At 34.2% G+C, this 23829-nt stretch overlaps 1 protein-coding gene across 1 annotated transcript in view; it reads right to left on the minus strand.

The window, feature by feature from the left end:
• Nucleotides 1-811: 811 nt before the first annotated feature.
• Nucleotides 812-23829, minus strand: part of LOC118190429 (uncharacterized) — a 41919-nt gene continuing 18901 nt past the window's right edge. Inside the window, exons 2-3 of the mRNA XM_035361133.2 lie at nucleotides 5141-5374; nucleotides 812-2138 (exon numbers count right to left, since the gene is read on the minus strand). Of these exons, the coding sequence (XP_035217024.2) occupies nucleotides 1229-2138; nucleotides 5141-5358 (1128 nt within the window). The 5' untranslated portion in view covers nucleotides 5359-5374 and the 3' untranslated portion in view covers nucleotides 812-1228. The remainder of the gene's footprint in view (nucleotides 2139-5140; nucleotides 5375-23829) is intronic.

A 23829-nucleotide genomic window follows, 5' to 3' on the forward strand; every position in this document is an offset into this window, starting at 1 on the left:
GAGTATAGAAGTTTCACATAGGAAAAACTATGAAAATGCCCATGTAGCCAGGCTTCGAACCCCGGACTGAACTACTATTCAGTGATTTCACCGCTTAGCCACTTTTGGGCCTGCAGTAATAAGGAAGAAGCTGAAAGTGATGAAGACGTAACTTAAATGACAGACCACGTGTTTGTAGATCGAGATGTGTTGAATTCGATCCCCTGACGAAGTAAAACTTTGAAATAGCTCTTAAAGAAGACTAATGCAAAAGTGAGAAATAGTTGATAGTTATTTTACATAGCAGAATCGAGATATGCCATTACTCTGTTAGTCATATTTCTCTGTTAGAGTTGAAGCAAATTACCTGTTATAGATAGAAAAGAATTACAGAGGAAGAAAAAGGTGGAGATTTCTTTAACTTGGTGTTCAAAACGTGTATCTAACTGATCCACAAGATTCAATCCTCAATCAAAATAAATTTTTACTGGTTCCTTTTCTTCCTAATTATTGGTTTCATATTAATAACGAATGCTTTATGAGCTAAGTTTTCCATCGTACATAGATAGCTATCTGTTATACTATTCCGTCTCTTTTTGTTCAATGACACATTTATTCATCATTATAAAAGCTGCTATGACATTTTCTTCTGTTTTTATGATATTCTTCTTTCTCTTATCTATCGTAAATTATTTTCATACCTCTGTTGTGTTTTAAGCGATGTTGCAGAAGGGCATTTATCATGAATATTTTTGTTTTTATGCATAATAAGAGGGAAAAAATATTGTAATGCAATTGATCAAAATGTGAAACTGAAAAAGAAAGGAAGAGCTTAAACTACTAATACAAATTTACTAATTCATGCATGATTCAAGTTAATGTACAGAAACAGTTTTTCAATCAATCATTTCTGTGCATTTTACACATTTTTTCTATCACATTTGTAAATTTAATACTTGCGTCAGCAACGCTGTTTATTATTAGCTAGTAGCATTGCATAATTCTCGCTTTATTCTCACCGATGAGCTGAGTTCTTTTACATAAATAAACAAAAGTTACTTGATGTTGTGGCACATTGGATTTCATTATAGTTCCTTAACAATTTCAACACTGACAGTTTCTCTGGGTTGGAAGTCACATTCGTTTGCATTCCATTTCGACGAGGCCTTGTTTCCAACACATCGCTTAAGCAGAAAAGGAAAGTTTCCGACACGTGGCTTAAGCTGAAAAGGATAGCAAACTCATTTTGTTATTGGTACCATGTTTCTGAAGCTGCTTCGTCAACAGTTAATGCTGATGATCGGGATCGAAATCCGTATTTGTCGCCTACGCGAATAGGTTTCTTTTCATGCTTGTTTTGATTGTCCATATTGGGTTTATTTGAATAGGATCTTTTATTCTGAGGTGTCTGTGAATTAGTTGATTGATAATGTCTGTTACTTTGAGGTCTGTATGCATTGCTTGGTTGATAAGCCATGTTGTTTTGAGGTCTGTGTTGTGTCATATATTTCTTACCATTCTCGAATAATTCATATGACTGTGATGATGCTTGAGAATAATTTATGTCGTCTGGACTTCTCATCCTACGACCTCGGAATCTAAACGGGATTTTTCTCCTGGGTTTGTCTGAATATAAATTCAAGGGAAGTTTTATTCCTCGAGGGATTTTATAGCTAAACGAACTTTCTAAATCTCCGAAGTTACCTCCAAAATTCAGTCCATTTGATGCGAATTGAAGGTTAGATGCACCAAAATCTCCTGATGGTAGCTGTATAACAGACGATCCGCCATCAAAAATATTATTAGATCCTAATACATTGCCAAAGTTGTGTCCATCTAATACAACAACGTTATTTCCTAAGTTTGGGCTTTTTCCACCTCCTGATAACAAACGGATTATATTATTGCTTGCTGCGCTTCCGATGTTCCCTGGTGCCAGTTGGATTACATTGTTGCTATCAAGACCATTCAGGGAGGACAGATTGATCACATTTTCGTTGCTCACTCCTCCTAAAGAGTAACCATACGAAGATGATCCTGAGTAATCTTTCCCAAGCGACGAAAGAAACGATCCACCAGATATGACGCTGCTGATTCCTACAGGATATTTCTTGCGACCACTACCAGATACGGCTATCACAGTTTTACTGGGTTGTGTTCTGAAAATGCATAAAGAAAATAAAAAGGAATCATATTTAAGTATAGATTGAAAGTGTTGTTTGCATAGAAGAAAGAATTTTTTCAAATTTGAATCTTGATTTTAACACTTTACAGTTTTTATATTCTCAGAACAGTTTGTGCTTCATTATATACATTAAATAAGTTCTTTAGAAAATGTTAAACTGTCAGGTAGAAGTTTAACCCTGGCTACGTGACTAATTTTTATTCATCATAAATTAACAGGATATTTTAATCATAGATATCTTTTTCAAGTCTTTTCAATTTTTCAGTGGAGTTGGAGCTTAATGCTTTAAACTCTTTCCGAATGTTTAGTAATTAGAAAAATTCAAAATGATATAAATCCGGTATCAACTTCTTTCCAATAGTATTTGTAATTAGATATATAATTAAATAAGTGATGTAATTAATTATCTCTTTAATAGTACTTAAATTATACTCCTTTTATTGCAAAGTAAAAATAGAAAATAATTTTTCTTTGTTGGAAGTTGATCTACTGGAATAAGCTGATCAGCTACTATCCCAATGGATCAAATTCCCTGACGACGGCGAAATTTCCGAAACTATGTAAGGCTTGTTGGCGGATCTATCAATTTCACAACAGCCTGAGTGCATAACCTTTCAGTGTCGGACCCAGGAAAGTTTTAAAAAAATCATCAAGGTACATTCGACAAGCATTTAAACAGTATAAACATTAATTTAGAATTAAAACAACAAACACCAGGGTTATATTTGCAAATTTTCACAGGATTGGTTTCGATGGTTTTAGCGAACCATCATCCTCAGCGGCAGCTGATGAAATCCAGAAAATAAAGAAAAAAGAAATAAAATCTGAAAGCTTTCAGATTTTATTTTAGTTTTTTTAGACCAACGGAGCGTTCGCTCAGAAAGGCGTCTCCAAACGGTATTTTATGTCGGTTCAGTATAAACGGCGTATTACTTTTTAAATCGCTGCCGCTAAATGTTATCATCCTGTATTATATTTAAAAAAAAATTAAATAATGAAGAATCTGCATGTATGTATGTTTTTTTGCATAGTAAAAAAATGACGTTACCTAAAACCATAAAATTTTGAATAACGTACCCGAACATGGGCACCTAGAAGCTCGAATTTTGAATTTCGAATTCGTCTTATTACCTATTTCCTACCTTGTAAAACTTTAACGAATTTTTGATTAACAAACTCAACGATTTTAGCCAGCAATGGCAAAACACTGTACGAAAAACAATAGTTTTTTTCCGGCGCGTGAGGCCTGTCTATTGGGAATCCTAAAAATATGCTGTTTTTAAATATTTTGCGATATTGCTGTGTTGAATTGAATTTTATGTTATTTAAGGGCGAAGAACATGATATTTAATAAATAAAGTTAACGCACGGAACATTAAAAAACACCTTTTTGGCGTAATATAAAATATGAAAGCCTATAGACTTCGTTTTAAATTAAAAAAAAAATTTTGGTGGTGGTGTGTGTGCATTAGGCTGTATATTAAGATTATACCAACGATTCTCAACCGGTGGTAAACTTTTTTTACTTACTTTGCTTCTTTACGAAGTAAGTAAAAAAAGTTTTTTTAAACCATTAAATTCAAAAAATCTCGTGAAGAAGAACAACTTTAATAGAAATTTTCTGTGAATGAACTCTAACTGAAGATTTCAAATATAACACACTTGTTAACTGACTGAACCGAATAAAAGAATTTAAAGGCACTTTAAATAAAGCTATTAAATTTTTATTCCCTTTATGCACAACTTATTTGTGTGAATAAGGAGTTTCTTCCATGTTATATTTGGGAAAAAAAATTACAGAACAAAATTAAAAGTGGTTCCTAATTTACGGTTAAAGCTAAGTGAAATATGACCAGACATAAAGAAATTGATCTCTCTTAAACAGGCACTAAATTTCACACTAAGTTTTAGAATTCAAGTATTATAACTTAAATTTTGATAATTAAAAGGAAAACCGATTTTTAATCTAATATTTTTTATGTTTGCACATTTAATACAAATAGCCAACAGATTGTGCAAATGGCAAAATATATATTTTTTTAATATTTCTATTGAGAAATTGAAAAATAATCGTTGTAAAATATAGTGATAGTACTAAAGTTTTTCGATTTTTTTGTTTAGATAGTTCGCGTTTGTCAAAATGTTGAGAACCGCTGGATTATAGCATTAAAATTTTCTTCGTATCAATTCGTGGTATTAGAATTAGGCCGCGGTCCACATTAGCGTGGACAATCGGGGTTCTACTCTATATGTAACAGCTATTTTTTATATCTATTAATATATTATATATATATTATAACTATTAATATACTTCTTATCTGTGATGTACCAGTAATAGCGATATTCACAAACAGAAAGGGAAGATTAAAATGTTACTGCCTTGATGAAAAGCAAAGTGCAAAAATCAAATAGAGAAAAAAATCAGTTTCAAACGTAATTGGCAAAAGCATCTGGTGCTATTAATTTCGGTGTAATTAAAACAAAAAAACTTCAGGACCGTCCAATGCCTCTTTTGATCTTGAAAATTTTGCTATCTGACGCAGCCTAACTGAACTGTTAATATTTGTCATTACCTATAAATGTATGTATATATATATATATATATTTTAGTTAGCATTTTTCACGCATTTCCTAGTATGTTTTCTCTTGATCGTTACTCCATTTTCGGACAGTTCATGCCTCCTATTTTAACCTCCACAGTGGTTATAACCTCACTTCCGGCAAACCCGATTTTTCTTCTTATCAAATGACGCAGATGTAATTTTATTCGGGTAGGGAAAAAAGACTTGCCTTCAGAAAGATGTTTAAAATACTGATCACTTGTGTTCTTTTCTTTTAATAAAAAATTTTTTTTCATCATAAATTTCAACTTTTGTTGACTTATGACTATCATAACTATTAATAAAATGTTAAAACATAAAAAAAAAAAAAAAAAAAAAAAAAAAAAAAAAAAAAAAAAAAAAACTATATACTTACGGTATTTTGACTACCTCGTTCTGCCCTCCCATAGGAATAGGTATTGGAATTGGTATAGGTAGAATAGTCGGTCTTTTTGAAAGGGCTCGTGCAAAAGCCACTGCTGTCAGAAACTTTTTTAATTTGTAGTAATGGAACATATCGGATTGTATGCAAGACAGGTTGAATAGAATCAAGAGTATTGTTTTCCATTGTCTTTTCAAGCTCAATATGTACATATCGTCTTTCCAAAATCTGTAAAAGTGTTGAAGAAATTTTCTAATTATACAAGTATTAAAATAAATTATGATTATGGGAAACATGAATCTTAAATCAGGAAAGGAGAACTAATGAATTTTCTCTGCAAGTAATTTTTGCCTCCTGAACATTTCTTTAAATTTAGTCTCTTTAATGTTATCCCACAAAATTTTACAACTAGGGAATTAGAGTTTTTAACAGCCTTCCACATTAATCAAAATCTTTCAACATTAGTAAATTTAATCCCAAAGCTGGCCTTCGCAAAGCTATTTTTTTAAAATAGATTATACTGCAAATACTGCTTCCTGTTTTATTGTTTATTTATTTTCGTTTAATCGATTTAAGTAACATATTCCAGAATATTTTTGCGCTTTGAAAAGACACATCTATGTCAGATTTCCCACGAAAAGCAAACAGATTTTCTGTGTAGTTAATGATCATTAGCAATCAAAAGCTAAGTATTGTTAGGTTTTACGTTTTAACTAGACGTGTTTTTCCCCAACCTTTCTTTTCAAGAGTTTTATTTCTGAATACTGGCAAAATAACCCCAAAAGATGATTACAGTATATTTCCAAATATAAGCCGATTTGTCCCAAGAAGTAAACTTTTGCTGCAAAAATTCAGCCAAAACTAAAAATCCTTATATCTGGTTAAACGGAAGTTTTCCGCCAAGAAACGTTCATAATTAAAGTTTGGGGGAAAAAAAGAAAACATTAAAGCAGAAAGCTATAAGCAGAAAGCCACCAAAAGCTATGATTTTTTGCCGACGTTTTAGTAGTTTTTCAGTTTATCAAAGCCTTCGGCCCAGAAACTTGGTGGCCGCGACTCCAAAACTAGACAAACCTCATTTTGGATATCCTGTGCAGAATGGAAGATAGCACCAGCAAGATATAGTTGTAGGTGTAAAAAAAGATAGAAATTTGAAGGGGCGATGTCGAGGCTATAGGGTGGATCTGACAAAATATCCCATTCAAGTTCGTACAGAATCCAGCCGGTGAATGCAGACAGTTGTGGTCTTGCATTATGTTGATGGGACATTACCTTTGCGGCGGACCACACAGAGATAAGTAAATCGTGTGTGCGGTCTCTGAAATTCACTGCTCGCAGCCTTTACGATGTTTCACACGACATGTTCACATCGCAGAGACATAAGTTTATGACTAGTGTCAGGAGATTTTAACGTTTGTCACCGTGTCTGTCGTCAAAGCCTCTCGATTTCATGAGTGGTGACGAACCGATGATCTGAGTTTTCCTCTGATATCCTTCCAGCTATGACGATGGAAAATGCTACTGCAAAATTAAGGAGGCGTGGCTAATTCAGTCTGAAGATTTTCGTCATCGGAGTAACATCAGAACGCTCCTTAACTCTCGACTAGAGAAACCTACAATGCTCATGAGCTCTCAACTGGAGAGATCTTCGTTAGCAGACTCCCCACACTACGAGGACGGTAATTAATTTAAATACTTATATATGCTATTTATGTGTAAAGAGTTTCGTAATTGTAATAAATATGTTTGAGTTTAAAATGCAGTAGGAGTACGAAACCTCGCAACCTTACCCAGTCATTCATTATAAGGAGTCAGTTAAGAGGGTAACCTAACAGTCACTCCCACAGTAGTGACCAAAAACCTCCACCTTTTTTGTTCCGGAACTCAGTTCGACGTTTTTCTTTGATAGCTGCGTCAACGCAGAGTAGCATCTCGCAGTACACCTTACAGTCAAAGGTTTTGCCTTTTTCTAGATACTCTTTGTAGAAAATACCACGGCAACCACAAGATGAAAAGCATGATCCTTTTGTTAGTCAAATTTCGCTTTGCGACGCTTCCAGTGGGCACACCGGGCACAGACTAATACCCTTTTCGACCTGTTTTGTTGAAGTAAATTCGCTTTTCATCACAAGTGACGATCCGGTGCAGAATTTTGTCCTTGCGTTGATATTCGAGCAAATATTGCAGGCCCAAACACGTCTGTCCTTATCTGCTTGCGTCAGCTAATGCAGCATACAGCGATTGAACTTGTAGGTCAAGTTTATGCGATTCATAGCGCGACTAATGGACATGGCACTAGAGTCTAACTCCTTAGCAAGCTCTCAAGTATTAAAATAATTCCACTTATCAAAGGCCTAAAATGTGGCAAATATTAATTTTTTTTAATTCGTGCGTGGGGATGGATGATACATTCAAATACAGGTATTTCGATCCTGGTTCGGGCGCTTATGGATGCTACATGAATAATTTCTTCGGTTTTAATTCGGTTTCTTCGGTTTAGTATGTTTTAACATACTCGACTATTTAAATAAATTCACCACAACTTACAAAAACTATTTCTATTTCACATTAATTTGACTCTTATTTCGAACTAATTTTGTTAATTGTTGCCACAGAAAAACATTCTCTTAAAAATACTTTATCTTATATGTATTATTATCAATATAGTCTCATTCTTGACACGGAAGTTTTATTTCTAAAGAAGTTAATTGAAATTTCACTGGCTAATATGTGATTTGGCATTTCGTATTTAAAAAATAGCGGTAATTATACAATTGTGTCGTCTGAAGAATATACAAAATATTATAGCGTTTTAAGGATGTCGTAATCCGTAAACCAGTGATAGTTAAAAAATGCTATGCGTGTGATTTTATCTGCTCTATTACTTCTAGTAAAAAGCTCACGTCAACACAAAAACAGTCTAATTTTCCTGACCCGGAAACTGACTGAAAAAAAGCATTAAAATTGTTTCTGTATTTAAATAAATAAGCCATCCTTGATAGTTTTGCCCTGTAGAAATCATCAAAACAATTACTTGTAGAAATTTGCTCCTTAAAATTGTTTAAATTTCATGACCAAAAGTTGGTATCACAAACATAATGCATAAAAATTACATAGGATGGAATATTAGCGTGTTAAGTTGTAGATATAGTAAACAGGAAAAGAACAGGATGTTATTTTATGGTAAGCATTTTTTAATATGTTTTATTTCTAATATATTAACATGCATATTTCAAAGAGATCCTCAGTCCAGATAAAGATTAAGAACTTTCATTTTAATATTCTCAGAACGAGTCTCTTATTTTATTTTGTTTTATCTGTTGCCGCAGTGAATTTTCTTGTCGCCCATAAGAAATAGAATTGTAAGCTTTATCACATATTTTTACCACACAAGATCCTAATCAAGGAATGACTGTGAAACGAAGCATTTTTCTCATATAAAAATAAATATTCTTTTTGTCCACTTTTTTCTGAAGTGTATAGGGAGGAAAACTAATTTGATTCATAATTAGCCATTTAAATATTTTCTAATTCCAGGCCACCCGGGCAAATATTTCCTCCGTTATATCTTTGATTTTTGCTTTAGCCAAAATTTCCTTCTTTATGTTCATCAATAGCAATGACTCCAAATTAGCTTGCTTCATAGTACTCCTTAATCAACTTTTTACAATTTTTAATTTTGGGAAAGCTCTTTCGTATTCAACTTGCGTTACAGACAGGGTGAGTACAAGCTTAGCAAAAAGGACACTGGCATACGTGTTACTATAGAAATTATATTTCAAGAGGAATTTATATCCATATAAGACGCAATTTTTGCAAAAATTGCATTTACCGCTCTCCCTCTGACTTTTGAATTGAATTTTTTAGCACTTCCCATTTCATTACTAGGTCCTGGTATTCATCCTTAAGATTATTAATTATTACACCTGCATAGTGCCCTAATAATATAGAAGTTTCGTAAATGTTGCGACAGACTTCTGAGAGAGGTAGAGCACATCATAAGGATTAAGAATTGCATAGGAACCCATGTCCGGAAATGTCAGTGGTAAGTGGTAGCAGAGAAAATGGGAAAGGAAATAAAAGAGTGATTAATTTGAAACATTTATTGGACATGAATACAAATGGTGTACGACAGCTTTAATGTTGCAGCAGATGTTCGAAGTCTGCACTATCAGACGTCAAACATTCCTGACACTGATGGACCATTGATGCTCGAAGTCTGCACTATCAGACGTCAAACATTCCTAACACTGATGGACCATTGATTGCCGGACTTGTTCAAACACACCGTGAGTTTCGTTGATTGTAGCAGTTGCGCAGGCGAGTTTTGTCACGAGATCTATTTCAGACACAACAGGATCGTGATACACGCACTTTTGATGACTCCCCACAAAAAGAAATCAAGTCTCGATAAATCTGGTGAGCGTGGAGGGGCCAGGGAATCAGCTCACCACGCCCAATCTATCGATGCGGGAATCATCTGCTCAAATGGTTACGAACATTCAGTCCAAAATTAGCAGGTGCCCACACATTAATTTTGAAGTGTTGTTGTGCCGCGTGGTGCCGCACACCGTAGGGGTTTTCTTGAGCCCACATTATCCTGATTGTGGTGATTGAATGCGCCATCCCTATTGAATATGGCCTTATTGGTGAACAACACATAAGCTGAGACACATAACACATAAGCAACACATAAGAAGTTAACATCTCGGGCACTTTCTTTCAGAAACCGCTGTGCGAAACGCACACGTTCAGGAGCAGTAACTGAACCCTTTGAGGACGAAAGGTGTGGAAGGACTCGGCGTTCAAGGCACACCGGACGCTGGTACGAGACATTCTTAATTGAGAGGCAGTGGCACGTATACCGGTCTCAATCGTATCCAACACACTTTCTTCCTTAATGACTGAGCGAGTCGATCGTGGCCTGCCCTCACTTGTCCTGCCATTTCTTAATGACCCTAGTCACTGAAATTTTGATGCAAACATGCAAACAAACTGTGTTATGATTGATGTTTGTCGGAGAAACGTTCTCGATAAATGCGAGCAGCGGCTCGTCCATTACCCTCAGCAATGCCGTACACTAAGTGCGAAGTACACGTACTTGTTGTCTGCAAGCTCTACGTTCGTATGGCGTTCCATGCTCTTCGCATGGTGCCTACCGCTCGAATGAGGCAATCCTCACTTTCTACCAACACTCTCCTGTACAGCACCCCCTGGCGGCGTACAGGGACGTTTCTGGTCATGGGTTCCAATGCTATTCTTAATCCTTATGATGTGCCTTACCTCTCCCAGACGTTTGTCGCAACATTTACGGGACACCCTCTGGATAAATAGTCAAATGAGTTCGGCGACAATGACTTCGAGAAGTTTTTGAGATCGACAAGTGATATGTCTTCATACAACTTCCATTCCCTTTAAACCTACTTTCCATCGATGGAATGGTATTATCCATTATAAAATTAAAAACATTAACTTCGAATTGTTTATTAGGGCAATTGAAATTATAGTCATTGTCATTTGGTTCACTTTTTGGCATCTTCTAACAGGTAGTTCTTCTTCTATAATTATATCACATCCCTGGCTTTTTAGTTTGTTATTGCAATCCGTTGCAAACGCTTTTGATGCGTTAAAAATTAAATCGAAGTTTCTAGAAATGGCTTTTAAAGAGCTTGTAGCCTCCCTTACCATATTGCATGCTAGGATGTAATCGAATCCTTTAGTCTGCAAATATTTCGTTACTGGCTCAGTATATTGAAATATTTTCATATATGCGTGAGCAGACAAAATTATTCTAAAAGTTGATATTTTATCCAGAATAGATTTTGCCATTTCTCATATCTATGCATTTTGTATATCATTGAAAGGTATAACTTTTGAGTGAAAGTATTAATTCTATGCACATTCCGTCACGCGCTGAGCTGTCTTGCCGACTCATCTGGGTCGATTCCACCGTTCGAGTTTCTAAATCGGCCCGAAATTTTTGCGGCCCACCGAGCATCTGCCCGCCTGCCCTATCCGCTACTGATTAGCTCCTTTTTAAACCCGATTTATCATGAAGGTTTAGAACAACCTTCCCGAAGGTTAGAACAACCAACCCGATTTATCATGAAGGTTAGAAGGTTAGTTAAATTCAGCTAAAAAACGCCCAGCTTTTAACACTTTCCCCCTCATTCAGCTTGAGTGATAAAATCACTGAATACTGGTTGGACCCTATACAAACCTCAGCAAACAGGCTGACTGAATGGGAAGTTTTTTTTTTTTTTTTTTTTTCCTTCTTCTATGTATGACGTAAATACGAGCCACTTTCCCTTAAAATAACTTCCACAAAAGTATCCATCCCCTTCAGCAGATCGCTTTCGCGCGCTTTGCCACATTCAAGTAACCTAACCACATTGCCATCAGTGTAAAAAAAGGAAATACAATAGACATTTTTAAAAAGTGCATGATATGTAAGTAAAAAGCTCTTGGTATGCAGTTTTCAGATTAACCCTTACAATAATTTTAAGCTAAACAATTACCGTAGGTCGCCTACTTAGTTTAAGAAATAGTTCCTTCTCCAAAAATTAAAGATATATAATTTGAAATCTTATATTTGCAATCAGTTTGTAAAAATGGCAAAGCTAAATAGTAGAAAAAAAGTTTTGATATTTTCTCATAGTAATTTTAACTTACATGGTGATTTATACGTTTTTTTTTTTTTTTTTTTTTTTTTTTTTTTTTTTTTTTAATTTCGTAAAGAGAAGTTTTATTTATTTAAGGTATAGGTATACTTTTATTTCACTGTACAGCTTCCACACAAGATTTGTAACAAATATCACCCTAAAGTGGTAATACGAGTATTTTCTCTTTTACAGGACACTTACATAAAGTGATAAACGCATTTTTAGAGATTTTTTTTTTTAATCCAAAAGAGCTATTTGTCGTGACACATGATTTTGCATTGAATCACTTTAAATATCATGCACTGTAAATGTGTTGTTTCATTTTCAATTCAGACTCTTCCCATTCGGCAAAATGTAAGAGCTTTCAAATTTAATCTCTCCTGTTACTGATTAAGAAACTAAGTTATTTAAAAGCAATAGATGCAGTTCTTAAATTACTGATATATTTAACTTATGAGTACTGTATATTTTTATAAAATTACGTTATACATTTTTTCACTTTTCATATACACAGAAGATACATGATGTTCTCGATGTATATGATATAAGATATGTAATATGTTCGCAAAGATATATGATGTTCTAGTTTAAATCGTGTATTTATCTAGTATCTTATAAAATGTTTCGCTAGTATATCTGGGCCATCTGTATTAATAATCTCATATATTGACAAACCATATCAAACTTAGAACCTTTTGGGCAACCGTTAAAATTTGAAACCTTTCAGATTATTATTTATTTATTTATTAAGTATCATAACATTTAGTTTTTTGATACACTGTGAAATTTGTCAGAGGAATTATGGACAAGAAAACTAGTATTTTGAAATTCCGAATTCTCTTGGAAGTAAGCCAAATTCAGGATGAGAAGCCTCCTATGATTTTGAATACAACTGTGATTTTCTAAATTTAATGATGCAGAAGAAAATTGAAGATTTATTGAAGAAGTGATGAACAATTTCCAGAGAGCTTTAAAGACTTCTCCGGTTATCTTTTATTCCAGAAATTGTATTTCATTAGATCGACACATAAAAAAATTACCTCGGCTTGCATTTTGAGTTAATTTCTTTTTACATAAAACGAATTTAAAAACAGAAAATTAATTTTTCATTTAAACAGTATTTTAAATATGATACTTTTTTGGCAAAGTGCTGCAAATTTTATCTTTCTCGAACAAAAGGAATTATTTCGCTATATCATCCATTCATCATTAGTTAATATCTGCTGTGCAGTTATTAAATGAATCAATGCCAGAGGTGAATACTTAAATGCTTTAAATCCATCTTTTTAAAATTTTCATTTTCTAAAGTTGGACAAGAAAGTTTAAATGTCGCAGGTAAACTCTATAAGTTAGACAAATTTTCGAAATCATGGCGGTAGAATTCGATAAAAAAGCTACCTGGAAAACAAGAATTTGACAGTCCAACAGGCTTGCAACAGATTTTTTCTATTGAATTTTATTATTCCTTTGCAGACTTACATAATGTTTATGAAGAAATGTAATCTTTAAAAAAGTCGTAATGCTCTGAGATGCGGCAGAAGAACAAAGAATATACGCGGAAAACTATTTTTAAGATGGAAATCAAATAGTTTTAGCTCTGGAGAATTTATGCTCAAATTGACAAAAGATTTAGCGTTTTATAATTCTCATTCTGTTATTTGGCATCGCTTGGTATCATAATAATGCAAGGGATAAACCAACTAGAGTCTTTCATCTTTTTTTTTCCTCCATGTCTGAAGCGACTGAAATGATGAAAAACGTGTGACAAATTATACTAATGACTTTCTTAAAATATCTAACAAATTAGGATAAAAAATCAAAAGTTAAAATTTTTATGAAAAAAAAACATAGGTGGATGTGGAGATGAATAACGGAAATAATGCAACAAATGCCTTTCTTTTTATGCTGATTATAGTTATTCTAAAAAAAATGCTACCTCCCACAAAAAAAAGCAATTATCTAAAGTAGATAAAAATAAAAATTGTATAAATAAGCGATGTAATGTTACGAGGAATTATGGCTTTCTCCCACGCGGGCTGTCATGGTGTAAGTAGTAAAAGCATGCCCAGGTAGCAAATGGAAGATTCGTTGTTCAAGTCCCAGGGACAGTTGATTTTTCCTATTTCGCTTTGAAAAACCTAATGGTCTGTAGAATATAACCTGCACAGCTATATATGAAGCTATAAAATAATGTAAGACCATCATAAATAAATAAATTTCTTCGAAACTCTGGAATTTAGGGAATATTTTTACAGTCGCATAGACCCTGTTGCCTTTCCAAGAGTCAAGAATTGTCGACCGCGTTTTCAGAAATTATTCGTGAATTACATACGCACGCCAAACTGCATATTGAGCCCAACTGTACACACAACCCAAACTGTATACTGAGATCAAATCAAAGTATTCACTATGCAAATTTAAATCTTAACCACTGCCGACGAAAACCCCTGGACCCCTGGAAGTTTATTGATACTAAAAAACTGAGAGCTGAAGTTTGTTTAGATATGCTGTGAGAAAATGCATTACATAGTACAATTTTGATAATATTGAGTGAAGTAGAAATATGGTTGTATATTTGAACACATATTAGATGGCAATATTACGGACAGCGTAAGAGAGATAACAACATTACGGCCAGCGTAAGAGAGATAAGTCCACTGGAAACTCAAGTAGAACAGTGTAAATTTAAATCTTAACCACTGCCGACGAAAACCCCTGGACCTCTGGAAGTTTATTGATACTAAAAAACTGAGAGCTGAAGTTTGTTTAGATATGCTGTGAGAAAATGCATTACCTAGTGCAATTTTTATAATATTGAGTGAAGTAGAAATACGGTTGTATATTTGAACACATATTAGATGACAATATTACGGCCAGCGTAAGAGAGATAAGTCCACTGGAAACTTAAGTCTTCAAAAAGAACAGTATAAAATACTATACGTAAAAATACTTGCTGTTTCGAATATTTTAATCATTATCAATGCTGCTGCATCAGTATTACTGCAAGTCTTCTGGGATATTTTTTCTTCCTGAATATTTCCTATTAGAAACACCGTTTTCTACTATTTCTCACAGTAAGCAACAACATCAGTTATAACATAAACGATCAGTTTCAATAAAAGTTAACGCCTGCATTGCAACTGTAACTTGCTACTGCATGTTTAATATCACTTTAGCTTATGATATAAGGTGGGACACGTGACCGGCGATAAAAAATAAAGAAAAATGCTTCATGTTTATTATACGATTAGGTCCGGATCAAGTTTTCAAAAGCCCTAAGCACATAAAAGGATTTTGATGCCCTCACAAACATTTAGACCTTTATCCCCCCTCCCATTTTTTTTTCTCACTAGGTTTGGTTTAGCAGCATCACACAGTGATTCAAGAATTACTAGAGCATAGGAAACTTTCAAGCATTTAATGATAACAATTCAGCTCTTACACCAAAATTATTCTTTTTAATTACTTAAATGTCATGGTTTTAAATATCACGTTGGGGTGTAGTGTAGCAGGCCTCCACATGGGGTAACGCAAAATCTGCTACTGCTACTGCCGCTCTCCTCGAATCTTCTTTTGTGATGCATTCGAACTTTAATACCAACCATCCTTTTAAGCATTTGCAACGACTGAGAGTTCTCCAGTGGAATGCTGGTGGCATTTCTCACGAAAAAAGAATTCAGTTGCTGACTATTCTAAACTCTTATGGTAATGTTTTTATTATTGTTGAGGCTAATTTGTCTCAAGAATGACTGAAATTCTACAATTTTGGATATTATTATCTTAGAATTCTTCCCATATCAAGAAGAATCGCTAGTGGTATTTTGGTTGGTGTAAAGAATGGCCTGATTTCTGATTTTCATGAAGTTAGTGATCTCTCCTCATACAACGGAGTACAATAGTAAAACTGGATGGGTGGAAATGGAAGAAACACTTTAAAAGTTATGGGTGTTACAGTCTACCCCCAGTAACACCAAACATGACTTTAGCTCAACTCTCTCCAGTAAAACAATTCTTTGTGGCTATTTTGATGCCCATAGTCAACTGTGGAATTATAAAGACGCACATTTTACTGAATTGGTGATGGAAGTGTGGTGTATTAAGAATACGGCAAAGCACACTAGGGCTATCTGCCTAAGGGGAGGGATGCCTTCGTGGAGGACTTTCTAAGGGAAACTGGCTCGTATACACGTTACACATGGGGAAAACCACGAAACACGAAAACGCCCATCCAGCCAGCCCGTTCGCGGGATTCGAACCTCGGACCGAACTACCAGTGTTCAGCGATTTTACCGCTCGGCCGCTGGTGGGTCGAATTGGTGATGGAAGATATTTTAAATTCTGGTAAACTGGAGCTTCTGTATGATGACTCAGACGTCCCACTCTATCTGCACTATAACGGTAGTGAAACCAATCCAGACTTGACTTTAGCTTTTGCAGACATTTCCGATGCTGCTGGAAAAGAAGTAATTTACGATTCTGGCTCTGGCCATCGCATGATTGTTACTACTTTCAATTTTACCTCTAAGAAATCACTAAGGAATTCCGTTAGACACAGATGGAATTTTACTAAAGCTAACCGGAATGCCTTTACCCTAGATCTTGAATTTATTTTTGGATCTACTTCTAGTTTCTGTGAAGCAGGCGAAAGTATTGATTGCACCTTTCTAGATTTATTAATATTGTTTTCGATATTGAAAAAAAAATGAATACCGAGAGGCAATCAATTTATCTATAAACCTTTCTGGAATGAAAGTCTTGCTATTATCAAAGAAAAATATTCTATGTCTCGTACTGCTGCTGCATATTCCAAGAGACCTGAAGACATTCAATACTGGAGAAAGTGTATTGCGATCCTTCGTAAAGAAATTCTTTCTGCTAAAAGAAACTGTTTCAATGATTTTATTTCTAAAACTGACTATAGGAAGGATGGCAAAAGACTTTACAACTATGTGAACAAATTATAGAATAAGAAGATTGCATGTATTAGAAAGCTGTTGAAAATTGGTAGTCGTGTTTTAACTGATGACAGAGATATTTCCAACGCTTTTAATTCTTTTTATTCTTCTAGACAACGCTTGAGGAGAGATCTCAAGATCCAACAGAAGTTTATTAGATGGGAACTTCGTCATTCTGCCTCTTCCCTAAATTGTGAACACGAGTTTTTTATCAAGACTTTAATACGGCAGAACTTATAGAAGCTATTAGATATTTCACGAGTGGCAAGAGTCCTAGTCCAGATAATTTTCCTTGATTTCCGGAGGCACGTTGGCAGAAATACACTATCTGTATTATTGGAGCTGTATAACTACGGTTGGAACACTGGTGTTCCAGCGATTTGAAAAAAGGCGATCATCATTCGTATACTTAAACGTAATAAACCTCCGAACAATTTAAATAGATATCGACCCATTTCTTTAACTAGCGTTTTATCCAAGGTCATGGAAAGAATGATTACATCTCGTCTGAGTTGGTTTCTCGAGTCTAATAACCTTATTTCTCCAACTCAGGCCGGATTTAGAAAATGGATGCTCACAATCCAACAAGTTATCTTGCTGAGTCAGTCCATAAAGGACGCTCTCGGTCAGAGATGCTCTGTTTAGGCTGTGTTTGCGGACTTTGAGGCTACTTCTGATAAAGTTTGGCGACTCAAATGTATCCAGAAATTACAAAACCTGAGTGTGTGTAATAATATGCTCTCTTGGATCAGGAGTTTCCTTTCATAACGTTTCTGTGCCACTCGTTTTGGTAATTCTGTGTCCAACTTTAAATAAAATGGAACTGGCTTACCACAGGGCACGGTGATTAGACCTATTTTATTTAATATCTTTACTGATGACTTATCGAGTATCTTTATTTCCGATGGATTGACTAACACTGCCATTTTTGCAGATCTTGCTATTTGGTGCAATGCAATTAAAGATGATCAGTCGAAGCTAAATACTGTCCTGAATAAGTCTCTTGAGAGGCTGAAGTTTGGAGAATAATATGACTATAAACTTAGGGAAGACTACTAGTCAGTATTTTACTTTAAATAGACAGCCTTTCACTTCTGATCATGTTTATAGAGAGGTTCTCCCTTGCAGTATAAATGATGTTTCAACTTATTTGGGTTGCATTTTTGATAACAAACTGAAATGGACTAAGCATATTGAATACATCATCTCAAAAGCAATGAAGAGACTCCCCATTCTTAAGAGACTAACTGGTGCTAAATAGGAATGTGGCAGAGCTACCCTTAACACTACTTATAAGACGAACGTCTAGCCGGTTTTAAATTATAGCAATGAAGTGCTGGTCTCTGCCTAAGAGTCTTGGGTATGCTTGATATTTAAAACCAGGCTTTACGCTTGATCAGTTGAGGTGTTAAAACTACTTCCGTACTTGTTATGCATTTGTTTTGTGACCTACAGCCAATGACTAACCTGGTTTGGAGGAATGCAGCTATTCTTTATAATAGACTTACTAGACTCCCAAATATTTCTTTTTGGCGTGAATACGATTGTAACAGAGTACGAAATCTAAGACTTAGAAGGGCTTCACGCAATGCGGCCAGGAGAACGCTCAATATAATGCCATTAATTACAAGGCTTATGAATTGTTAACTCATATAAATCCACTGGAGTTTATGGTTCTCGATGTCAGACTGGACTTGACTTCGAATGCGAGGAAAAACGACCTATGCACAAGTGCTCTTCGTGCCATCGCTTTGGAAACCAGTAATCTCGCTATCCTCCTGGTGTGTGGCTTCATATTTATACTGATGGCTCCCTTTTGGATTTCACCCAGAGCTCTGGTGTTGGCGTCTTATGTGATGTGTTTTCCTTTTACCTACATGGTGGCTCTCATACTACCGATTTTGACGGTGAAGTCGAGGCCATCTGTTTAGCCCTTCAACAGCTTTCTGCCCGTCTCTCTCCTCTTGATAAGGCTGTAATTTTATCGGACTTAAGTTCTGCTCTTCAGGCCTTAGCAAGTAACCTAACAAAACAACGTGCTCGTGTCCAGAGCTGCAAGGCGCTGTTGAGCAGAATTCAGACAAAAGTTGTTTTCCAGTGGGTGCCATCACATTGTGGCCTTCAGGGAAATGAGATGGCGAACCTTTTGGTAAAAAAAGGTACGATATTCTCTAAAGGTCTTCCAGAGACCTGTTTCTTCACTCTGCTAAACTTGAAATCAGTAGGATTTATAAAAAAATCCTTTCGTAATAATGCTATTGGTGCTACTGAAAATAAGTCATAAAGGGTGTTATTAAAAGCCGACTGTGTCTTGGACTTTTCTCATGCTACTGCTGTGGCTGAGTTCAGACTATTGACTGGACATGACTGCCTCGGTGCTCATTTGTTTCGTTTTAATCTGACTACCTCAATTTGTGCTTTGTGTGCAAGTCATGGACGCTGTTCATCTGGACGTGTTCTCTGCACTTAAGAGTTTGGACTGTATTCTAAAGAAGTATTGGAGAGTTCGTTGCCTAATGATCTGATGGTCAGTGGCTAGGCATTTGATAAATAAATAAATAAAATATCACGCTAAATCTATTATGAGGAATAACATTAAATAAACTAATAAATAAATGAGATATTTTATTGAATACCTTATTAGGATTTTAAGTTTTTACTAACGTTTATTTTATTTTAAACTTTGTTATCCTCTCTTATTTTCCATTTCCGGCCAGAATAAGCGCGAGTAGGAATTGTTTATGTTAACTAATGAGGTTGCAAACTATATAGATATTTAAGAAGTAGCTTCTAGCCAAGAAAAGAGAGCCTTCCTGCTACCCTGCCACAGGCGCGTTTTTCAGTTCATATTTGGACTCATTTTTAACGAATATTTAGTAAGTCTAGTAATGCAAAAACTGTTAGAAATATTTTAAGAAACGTATTACATTTATTTTAAGAAAATGTAACTTTTATGACCGAATAGCTAGAAGGAACGAAAAAAATCGAAAGACATGATTACAGTTCACTAAGACCTGTATTTGAATGCGGCTATATTTGAAGAAGAAAGTAAATTTAATATTCTGGGAATGATTAAAAGGAAAGAGTATGGCAAACACTCAATACAGAACCTCAAATGAAAAATCTTACTACTTCAGTAAAACATGATGGAGGTAGCCAAATAGTCTTTGGCTATGATAGTGCTTGTGGCGTTAAAGATTTACATTTTATTAATGGCAAAAAAGAAAATTTTATATATTTGGATAATTTAAAACAAAAAATACAGGACGTAAAAATAGATAAGATTACGAGGTATTTTCTCTCTGCTTTCTTCACGTCGTCGTGGTGTAATTGGAAGCATACTCGACGCGTATTCGAGAGGTCTAGGATTCGAATCCCGGTGAGAGCATTGCACATTTTTCACCTCTCCTGCTTCAAAAGAACACCTTAGGATCTACAAGATTATCATCGGAAGCATAGTGCTGATATTTGCAAGCTATGGACTTTATATAGCCTATCCACGTGCAATCAAAATACTTATGCGTAATCCCGACTTCAATCCTATTCAGAATATTTACAAGACAATATTAATATATCAGTAATTTCCAATGGAAATGTACTTGAAGAAAATCACACAAAATAGGAAAAAAATAGAAGCAAATCTTATGAAATCCGTGCGTAGAAGTTTCTGTGAATTCATGGAAGGGGAAGAAGGCTAATACCTTATCAGAGCAATTTGTATTTTTTCAATAATATGTTTGTGTGCCTTTACATTTTTTACCATTACTTTCTCTTTTGTACACAATATAAAATTTAATATTTATTTAACTCTATTTTTAATTAATTTTAAGGTTTTTCGATTTCGTTCACCTCTAACTGTCACACCTTTGTATAACATGTCATAAAAGTATTTCAAAGTGAAAATTTAATATTTAGTTATTCTTTCAAAATTTTTTTCTGAAAGCTTGTTCTACTCCAATACGATTTTCATGCATTATATATCCCATGGTAAAACCGGTAATGGGAAGTTACCGGTTTTTCTTACGGTGCCCCCTCTCCTTACGCTCTTAAGCATCTTTTTGCAGTGTCCTCTTTATCTGATACTCTTAAGAGGTGCTTATTTTGCTTAATGGTTAATTCACCTTTCATACGAGTAATCATTTCTTTCTATCTTATGATGAAATGCACTGCATTTTTTTTTCAGTATGTAACTGTATTTCTGATTTATCCTTTATTTAAAAAATTGCTTTCCAGTGCACACTCTCTTTTGTATGCATGTGATGCATATTTATGTTTAAAATATTTCATCATTTAGATTCATTCATCACCACAAATTAAAAATTATTTTCAAAAGAATTCAGATTCATTAAACAGCATAAATTAAATAAAATCGTTACATTTTGCCTTTGTTGTTGAACCCCTATTTTCCTTTATTCAAATATGGTAAAAAATTAAATTTCCTCTTTCCTAGAGCATCTCAGAAACACGTATATTATAAGCACGAAGATATGCTGCTCTCCTCTGCATCAACATAAAATGTCTTTTAGGGATTCTAGGAATAATCCTTATAAATGCAATTTTTTAGTGTAATAAAATGCTTTTTAAGATGTCATACGCTTTATCTAACCTCCGTCTCATTATTGTGTCAAATAATTATTGTCAGTCATTAGTTACGGATTATTATATTAGTCTTTAGTTACGAATTATTATCTTAGTTACGGATAATCTCTTGGTTATTTGAAATAGTATAAATTTAGTACCAGAGAAGGACTATTTCAAGATTAGAAAAATCGAATGTTCGCGCTTCTTTCATCATCTGAATACTAATCTAAGAAACGTTAAGTGTTTTAACTAAAAACTTTTATAAGTAGTTATATGTTGTTGCTGTTGCAATTTATCTCATTTCTCTGTGTGATCACTTCTGTTATCTCACTTATGATTTATCTCACTAACAGAACAAACCTATGAAATTCATCGTGGCAAGGAGTGCAAGATTGCGCCTGTCATTAGCAATAGTCTTGAGCACCATGCAGTTAACAGTACGGCTTTGCTAAGTTAGTAGTTATACTGATATCAAATAAAATAATTAAAAAAGCGATTATTGCAATTATAGTGCTATCTAATTCACCTATTTAAATCTGTAAAATAACAACACTGAATGCCGTATTGTAGTAGTATGCTGTCTAGCGAAATCTGCCGGAAATTCCAAGTAATTGGTACACTACTCGAAAATTTTAGAAACTGTCGTTCTTTTCGTCTTGATGATTATGGATATAGATAACCAACTATTAATATGTGATGCGAGTTTCCACCAGCTTATGGGCATGGTATATAAATGCTGCACTACGCATATGTCTGTACTTATCTGCAATCTGAATTGTACATCTAAGGTTAATGAAATCTGAACTGTATTTACAAACATTCCTCACAGAATATATTGAAAAAAATGAGTCTCAATATTCAAGAATTTTATTTTATGCGAGTATAACTTTAATAAAGAGAGAATGTTTTTATAAACTATATTCCTAAATTTGCTTTTCACTAAATGCAAAATTTCAAATTTCTCTTTAGTTTTAATATGAAACCCTGAATTTATTAAATAATAAACATTCCCCTCCTTCTCATTCTTCCGTATTTCAAGTGTTCGAAGGATTTAAAATCTTTTAGGATTCAGATTCGAGAAAATACAGTATTCATCCTTTCTCTACGTTGCATACATGTGAAAAATTTAATTCTGGTTAACAAGGAAAGGGCATTTAAAATTTTGAAGTATTCTACAATTAAGTACAAATACAAAGAAGAATTCTATAAAGACTTAATGTACCATTTCATTCATTTAAATTTACAGAAGAACCTAATCTTCTTCATACACGTTAGTTATTTTTTACTATTATGCAACTAAGTACAGTTTTGTATTTCCAAAGGCTTTGCGTTATCATATACCGTTTTCCAATGGAAATATACTGATATTTATTTTTATCATTTAGCCTTTCATTTTCACTTTCACTGCCGCCTTTTCAGTTTTGTCTTTATAACGTTAGACTAACAAATTCACATCTCTGACTTTGCCAGTTAAGTTCAGAAACTAATCTAAGTGCAGCTTTCTGGTACAGCTACAATTTATTAGCGTTACAGGTAAATTTAATTTGTCACCCTTGCAAATTTATTTAATAAGCTTTCTTTCCAGCTAATTCCGATGTACATTATATATATTGAAGAACGAGTTATTCAAAATGGTTGTACCGATTTCAGATGAGTATAATTTTGCAATCCTATATTTATTGAAAGTGTGTTAATTTGATATAGATTAGTGGTTCTCAACCTTTTCTGCCCCAAGCACCCCTTTAATTGCTACTAGAAGTCTCACGCCTTCTTTCCCTAACTCATACGTTTATTTAGATTTAGATTACTGTTTAACGTGTTTTAATAATTAAACAGCAAGAAGTGCAGAAAATATTGATAAATGGCAAAACTTGAATAAAGTATACTAATATTTGTATACTAAAACTGAATACTTAACAGCTAAATAGGAGGTTGACCGTATTCCCCTCTCTCAAATTATGAAATTCCTGTCCCGCCGGTTGAAAACCTCTGATATATTTCAAAGGAAGCAAGGATATTTTGATATTTAAGATCATCACCTAAATGAAGTGTGCGCTCATCGTTGGATTAGTCATAATGGATATTCAATATGACCAAACTGAGATTAGCTTTTTTTTCACTAGATTTTATATTATACAAAGCTTTTCCCTAGGAATACTTAAAAAAATACCATTTTCATTGAAACTTTGGAAACAAATCTGTACTTGTCGTTTTAAATGATTCAAATATTCATGTTTTGGCATTTTTAAATTTTAAGAAATCAATTCCATAAAAATTTACGAAATCTAAATTTTTATACGGTCCTCCGGTCCTTATATTTATATTTAGGAAAACGTTGCACTTCGTTATAAAAAATAAAACGCAGAAGATGTGAATTCCTTATACCTTGACCTTGATACAGATATGACAAAAATCGATTGAGATATCTGAAATTGAAACAGAGGATTATTTTGACTTCAAAGTTCAATGTATCTGAACCCTTTTT

The sequence above is a fragment of the Stegodyphus dumicola genome, chromosome 1 (genome assembly GCF_044657685.1).
Source record: "Stegodyphus dumicola isolate Sdum_Otavi_A_Nest chromosome 1, ASM4465768v1".
NCBI classification, from domain to species: domain Eukaryota; kingdom Metazoa; phylum Arthropoda; class Arachnida; order Araneae; family Eresidae; genus Stegodyphus; species Stegodyphus dumicola.